General features: G+C 46.3%; 1 protein-coding gene across 3 annotated transcripts; it reads left to right on the top strand.

Moving 5' to 3' along the window:
- Positions 1–620: 620 nt before the first annotated feature.
- Positions 621–7,780, top strand: LOC118234512 (regulator of G-protein signaling 20-like). 3 transcript variants are annotated; one of them, XM_035431095.1, is made up of 6 exons: positions 621–989; positions 3,101–3,249; positions 5,094–5,171; positions 5,660–5,894; positions 6,988–7,161; positions 7,270–7,780. In XM_035431095.1, the coding sequence occupies exons 2-6, from the start codon at positions 3,104–3,106 to the stop codon at positions 7,282–7,284; spliced, it is 648 nt and encodes a 215-aa protein (XP_035286986.1). In that variant the 5' UTR covers positions 621–989; positions 3,101–3,103; the 3' UTR covers positions 7,285–7,780. The 3 variants fall into 3 exon arrangements, with proteins under 3 accessions (XP_035286986.1, XP_035286985.1, XP_035286984.1); XM_035431094.1 differs by having other exon boundaries at positions 7,216–7,780; XM_035431093.1 differs by having other exon boundaries at positions 624–989; positions 6,988–7,780.

Raw genomic sequence — 7,780 nt, 5'->3', positions numbered from 1 at the left:
TCCAAGTTCAAAAAAAAAAAAAAAAAAAGTCTCTGTGCTGCTGTTATATAAACTTTTCCTCTTTTTCATCAAGGACGCCAGTAACCTGACTGCTTATAAAAATTAGTGGCCGCAAGTATTTTCTGTTTGCATTGCTTGACTTGTTGTTCTTTCAGTATATTTAGTTAGCAACCTTGCCAACTAGGCTACCAAGCCAGATTTAGACATACAATTACCAGTTACACTGTTTAATACAGGAAAACTCAAATTAATTTATTTCCTGCGTAATGTGGAACCAGGCATAATAAAACTGGTCACATACTTAATCCTAGTAGATTAATATGCTAAAGAATCAATATCACTCTATTATAACCACAAGAATACTCTAATTTGCTGTACGTAGCACGGCGGGAAACACTAGCATATTCTGAAAGTGAGTAATTCATCTGAAATTGGCGCCGACATAACGACTGGTAAGGGGAAGGTGCTTTCCAACTTTCTCAGCACCACGGACAGCGAAACTGCAAACACTGTTTTTTGGGGGGGAAACTTGCGCTCAGCGCATCAAAGAAATGTTTAACACAAAACGAGCAAAGCTACAAAACAGCGCAGGCGACTTGGCAGGTCACCATGGAAACGGGTGTGATAAAAAGGGCAGTAAGGGTAGTTTCGGTGAAAGACGCCACGGCGAAACTCCGTCCATCACTTCACACGACTGAAACGGCTAAATGTTGACGCTTCCGCGCTGTCTCTTTCTCGCAGTAGACAAATACGGTCATGTTTAACAGTTGCAGGCCCATGTCGCTCTATAACGTGAAGGCTACGATCCGAAGAGTCCAGCTATAGGCAACTGTAGGTGTAATATGCCGAGGCTTTACGCTACCCTTACTACCACTTAGTAAGAGGAACGCATGCGCATTGACAACAAGCAGCCGGTCTGAAAAGTCCTGTTTTAACGGATGTAATCAAGGCAACGGATTCCCTCAATCTTCGGCATCCATGGTGATATCGTAAGTGCTTGTATCTAATTATATACAGCCTATATTGTTATATATATAATGACACAGGGAATGTACAATACGTTATACGCGTTTAAAAGACTTTTGATCTTTGAGATCCAGTGTGCGACAAAAAAGATGTAGGCTAGCTTCAATCGCCCAGGCTATATGAGACTGTATTGTAAAATATCTCCATGATGCCACTTTTCGATGTTCGAATTAATGATGCCTGCAATGGCTTATTTTAATTAGAATACGAGAGCGTTGAAATAATCACACAACACAATTTTCAGGATTCATGTTAATAATCTCTGCTAGCCTACTGGTGATTTTGACACCCCCTCTAAAATTTTACACAAGCCTCTATGCTTTGCGTAGGCAAGCGATCTGCAGTATACCGTTCTGCATGCGATGTCCATCAGTATAAACGAATGCATAGATACGCAACAATCATTAGAACATATGTGTCGATGACATATTACGTGTTTCAATGGTGTTTGCGCGAGTTTTGCATGAATGGTCACATTTCAGAGGGAATAATTTCATATTCATATTTGGCAGTATGTGTTACGGGACCGTTTCAGGACTAACGTCTCTTTCTTGCAGCACAAACATATTCTGACATATCAGCCTTTCATTTTGACAGGTATCGTCAATTTTTGCCGCGTACAGAAGGCGCTCGCGCGCCACACTGGATTTAAAGTAGCCACCGCTCAAGTGACATGATTGTATTGCTCATAAAATGATCGTGGTGTTCATTCTGCAAGCACAAAATTAAGAATATTGCTTAATAAATAGATATTATTAACAATACAGGCCCGAATCATGTAGCCTATTTTCTACCAATCATAATGTAAGTTGATGCTGCTAATCGTGTAGCAGTAATAAAACCCACATATAAATTAAAATAAATGCCTCCAAAATTTAAATGACAAACGACAATGCAGAAACAAATGTAACAAAAAACAGAAACAAAAAAAAAAACTTAACGACGTCAACGAAAATAGATAGCCTCTGTAAAAAAAAAGGGACCAGTTAAAACGGAGGCTAAATCTAAAACAGAGGAACACATACCGTAAGGGAAAACAGACCTTCGATACAAAACATACATAACGCTGCAATGTGCAGCTAGGGCCGCGAGCTGCTTGCTTGAACCCGTAATCAGGAACGGAATAGCTCGTGCTCTTCACATCGAATAACTGCCGTGGGCAGTTAGCCGTTTCCCCTGGTCTGTACATATCTTTACGCGCCGTTACTTTACTAACACGAACAACGGAATAAACAACATCAGGTGTCGCGTTTATTTAATGGAACACATTGGAAAGACGAACGGGGTGTTTAAAACTGTAACGACGTTTTCCTACGAAATATTTTATCCAACTTATTGTGAGGGGATAATGTACAGATTGCAGTATGTACCAGTTCAAATACAAAATTACGTTAGCAAGAGAGATTTGTTTTATTCACTAAAATAATAAGTAATTGTGCCTTCAGATAGCCAGTGCCTTTTTTCAACATGCGATTGTATTCCGACAATATTGTGTAGAATCAGCTCAAACAGCATAATCGACACGCACAGGTTCTCAGGAAATCTACCCATTGGGTTGGAAAAAACTCCCGAACTAAAACTGCAAATGTAGGCGACAAATGACTACCCACACTAAACACGTTCGAATTCTCCGTCATTATGGAACATGCATCAAAGACAAGAGTCAAGATTGCATTTTTCCAGTGGAAGATCATCGACCAAAAATGCAGACGTAGGTTTCATGCGTGTTTCACAAGGCCATGTCCAATCATCGATGAGTCATTGGCCTGAAAAGATCGTCAAATCTGACATGGAGCAGTAAAACGGATGCGCTTGCCCTTGACGGTGAAAACTTTGTCACATGACACTCTAACAAATGAGGAGTGGAGGAAAGGCTAACTTGCAGTGTGAGTGTGGCCTGACATTACCCGTCAATCTCATTTTAGAATAATGTATCGTTAATCGCTGTTTTCGCTCTAATAAACCCAGTCGGACGGATTATTTCCGGTGCTATTCCCCAGCCCCCCCCCCCCCCCCCTTCTTGCAAAACCGCGCGTGCACAACTGATTCCGGCGCCGTTTCTCTCGCCCCCAAGCCCATGGGATCCCAGCGGATGGAGATGCGGAAGCGTCAGACGACGGGGCAACAGGACGCGGCGGGTACCGTGCAGACCCCGCCAGACCCAGGGAACCGAGGACCCAACGCCTGCTGCTTCTGCTGGTGCTGCTGCTGTAGCTGCTCTTGGTGGGTGACTGAGGGTGACCAGGAGGGGCCACTATAACCGTTCCGGGTCAACCATAGGTCTTACTCGGAAAGGGGTACTAGTTTATTCTGGTCAATTATAGATCTGACCAGGATGGTGTGATCTAGAGACTCCTGGTCAAGTATTAGGTCTGCCGGGGACAGGGTGTTGTGGATTTTCCTGGTTAGCGACCATGGGCTCATTCCAGTCACTTATTTTATTAATCCTTGTCTTCAGTCTTCAACTGACTTGGAAATCAATCAAGGTCCGCCATCTTTAAGGACATTCAAACCCGTTAAATCCTCCTTGAAGGAGCAAGGATCTAGGAGGCTCCTGAAGGACGCTTGAGCAAGGAAACACGAATGCATCCTTTGCGGTGGTATTTTTTTCACAACGTGTGACGTATGAATGGACCCACCTCTCCCCATTTTCCACATCACTAATTGACGTAGCTTCAAATGGATGCTTGGCTGAACAAGACCATAGCAAAGGCCATACGTTTTTCCTGAAAACCTGAGACGGGTTTAGCCTGTATTTCAGTCCACATCCTCAAGGTGTCACTGTAGACAATCCAGTGTCAGTAGTCAGTGGCAACCAGCCAAGGAATACGACTAATTGAACAACTGAGGGCTGCTTGTGGAAGGGATTGGTGGCTCAAGGTGCTAGTGTTTAAGCAAGGGGAATCCATTCCTATTCAGAAAGGGCCGGTGTGGGTGCAGGTGTGTGCTGATGCAGGATCAGATTCCCTTTACACTATATAGATAATGGTGAAAAGCAATGTGAACCTCCACCTCCTGACAGCCTCCCTACCCCACTCCCAGTTTTTTCATCTTGTCATCTGGTCATCCTTGTTAGGAGAGCTTAGGTCGGGGCTGCCTGAATTCTGTTTCTGGAGATCGACCGTCCTTTAGGTTTTCATTTAAACTCTTAATTTGGCACACCTGATTCTACCAATTAGCAGCACAATGAGATCTCTGACTGTTGAATGAGGTGTGCTTTGTCAGGGTTGGAGTGAAAACCTACATGTGCACTTTAACCCGTGGTATATCTCCAGGTACAGGGTTGGGCAACTCTGCTCTAGCTGTTGAATGAGGTGTGCTTTGTTAGGGTTGGAGTGAAAATCTACATGACGGTAGATCTCCAGGAACAGGGCTGGGCAGCCCTGCTCTAGCTGAGCTGTTGAATGAGGTGTGCTTTGTTAGGGTTGGAGTGCAAACCTACAGGATGGTAGGTCTCCAGAAACAGGGTTGGGCAGCTGTGGCTTTGGTCCTCAAACAGAAGTGGTTGGTCCTTCGGAGGCCTACATGTAGAGTACGCACAGTTCCGCTGTCACAAGCTCTCCCCATCAACACATGGAGGCCATTTGCATTTCTGAAATGAATTATGGATGCTGGTGTTTGTCAGTATGCGCAGCGATGCATATATTACAGCCGAAGCTATAAAGAGGCTCTGTGATGTTGAGTGTACACTGGAGGGGGAGAGAGAGAGAGGAGAGGGAGAGAGAAAAGAGAGAGAGAGAGAGGCAAGGGAGAGAGAGAGAAGAGAGGGAGAGGGAAGTGAGAGAGAGAAACGGGAGAGAGAGGGGGAAGAGAGACAGAGGGAGAGAGAGAGCAGAGCAAGAGACTGAAAGAAAAAAAATGAGAGGGTAATAGGAGAGAGAGCAAGGGAGAGGCAGAGAAAGAGTGAGAAAAAGAATGAGAGGGGGAAATAGAAGGACAGAGGGAGCAGAGGAGAGAGAGAAGGACGGAAGGAGGAAGGTGGTAAAATATTCTTTTTCAGTCATAGTCGCAGTCCTCTCTCCCCGTGCCCTTGCCGAGTTTTACTACCTCCCCGTCTCGTTTGTCAGGAACGAGGACGGGAACGAGAGGAACCGGAGATCCTCCTACGAGACCAAGACCGACGGGGCCACAGACTGCAACCAGAGGTCAGTCTGTGAGAGAGGGGGTCTACATGCTCCTAACGGTAGGGGTGAGAGGGGGGGTCTACATGCTCCTAACGGTAGGGGTGAGAGAGGGGGTCTACATGCTCCTAACGGTAGGGGTGAGAGAGGGGGTCTACATGCTCCTAATGGTAGGGGTAAGAGGGGGGGTCTACATACTCCTAATGGTAGGGGTGAGAGAGGGGATCTACATGCTCCTAATGGTAGGGGTGAGAGAGGTCTACATACTCCTAACGGTAGGGGTGAGAGAGGAGGTCTACATACTCCTAACGGTAGGGGTGAGAGAGGAGGTCTACATACTCCTAACGGTAGGGGTGACAGGAGGTCTAAATACATAGATTGGGTATAGTGAAAGAGGTGAGTTGAGGACAGGAAATCTGGGGACAGGGACGAAATCCGGGGGCATGGGCATGTTATTTAAATCTAAATTTTAAGTGACCCATCAAACCTCCCACCGCTCCTCTCCCCCACAGACCCACGCCTTCTGCGGAGGACGTCCTCTCCTGGGGACAGTCCTTCGACAAGCTGATGAAGTGTCCGGCGGGGCGGTGCGCCTTCCGGGAGTTTCTGCGGACGGAGTTCAGCGAGGAGAACATGCTGTTCTGGCAGGCCTGCGAGGACCTGCGGGCGGAGAGCGCCAAGGCCGCCGTGGAGGAGAAGGCCCGGCTCATCTACGAGGACTACATCTCCATCCTCTCGCCCAAAGAGGTCTGCACCCCCCGGGGGGCCCGAGCGGGTCCGCTCCTCACCGACAGCACCGCGGGTTTCACTGGCACGATAACCACAACGGCCGCAATCAGAGTCATAATACTACTGATAATAATACTACTGACAATAATACTACTGGTAATAATACTACTGACAATAATACTACTGATAATAATACTACTGACAATAATACTACTGACAATAATACTACTGGTAATAATACTACTGACAATAATACTACTGACAATAATACTACTGACAATAATACTACTGGTAATAATACTACTGACAATAATACTACTGATAATAACACTACTGACAATAATACTACTGGTAATAATACTACTGACAATAATACTACTGACAATAATACTACTGATAATAATACTACTGGTAATAATACTACTGACAATAATACTACTGATAATAATACTACTGACAATAATACTACTGACAATAATACTACTAACAATACTCTTCGTCATAGTGATGGAGGTGGATTGCATCTACACGTATGTAGCAATGATCTCAAAGCACTTCACAGAGGAGGGGGGAAACTCCACCACTAAGTATCTTGTGGGGAGTGTACCACTGCAAACGTTGAGTGAGGAAACTTGAACTTCTTTAGAAAATGAAGACAAAATAAAGAAGCATTCAGTAGGTGCTTTTATCATGAGCAACTTACAAAGATGACATTTTTATGTGTCAATTATTTACTTACACTGGTGGTTATTTTTTTTTTGAAGGAATTCAAGTCAGGTCCCTAGCATTATAGTATTCTAGAATTATACAACAGTACTGACCTGCAGCGTGTTTCCAACACGGCCTGCTTTTGAAAATGGCGTCGTGCAGGTGTGGCTATTTTTCAGAATGTGCACACCTGCAGGTTGGGTGTCTGAGGATTCTAAGGAACATTCAGCGGTTGCGTTGTCCAGAATAGTGCTTGCTCAGACTCTGAAACATACAGGTGAAAATCTAGTCGTAACTTTGCAGCACTGACTTTGCAGTCAGTAATTTTGGGGCTCATATTTTATGAATAGTCTGGCAGATGTAAAGATCATCTAATTTTGTGTCCTAACCTTCTCGCCTCCAGGTGAGTCTGGACTCGCGGGTTCGAGAGGTGATCAACAGGAACATGGTGGAGCCCTCGGTGCACACGTTTGACGACGCGCAGCTGCAGATCTACACGCTGATGCAGAGAGACTCGTACCCCCGTTTCATCAGCTCTCCAGCCTACAAAGCCCTGCTGAACACTGTCTCAGAGCAGGCCCCCGAATCTTAGCTCCGCCCCCAGAATCTTAGCTCCGCCCCCGGAAAACAGGCTCCCGAAACTTAGCTCCGCCCCCAGAATCTTAGCTCCGCCCCCGGAAAACAGGCTCCCGAATCTTAGCTCCGCCCCCACAATCTTAGCTCCGCCCCCGGAAAACAGGCTCCCGAATCTTAGCTCCGCCCACTAATGTTAGCTCCGCCCCTGCGGAAAACAAGCTCCCGAATCATAGCTCTGCCCCTGGAAAAGAGGCCCTGAAACTTAGCTCCGCCCACCAATCTTAGCTCCGCCCCTGCGGAAAACAAGCTCCCGAATCATAGCTCTGCCCCTGGAAAAGAGGCCCTGAATCTTAGCTCCGCCCCCTAATCTTAGCTCCGCCCCTGCGAAAGAAAGGCTCCCGAATCTTATCTCCGTCCCCCCAAAAAAAACGCTTTTCCTCCCTTCCCTTCGTCATGTGACTTTATTAGTGTAGGGCGTGTCAAAGAGCAGGCCGTGGCCCCCCCACCCCTCCCCTCCGGCGGGCGGGGCCGTCCTACAGGTGTGTCCCGGCTCAGGTGATTCTCAGGTCTCCGTCACACACCTCAGACCAGCGGAGATCTCCGCACCGCGAGCTCAAGAA

The sequence above is a fragment of the Anguilla anguilla genome, chromosome 8 (genome assembly GCF_013347855.1).
Source record: "Anguilla anguilla isolate fAngAng1 chromosome 8, fAngAng1.pri, whole genome shotgun sequence".
Lineage (NCBI taxonomy): Eukaryota > Metazoa > Chordata > Actinopteri > Anguilliformes > Anguillidae > Anguilla > Anguilla anguilla.
This window is presented reverse-complemented; position numbering and strand designations above follow the sequence as displayed.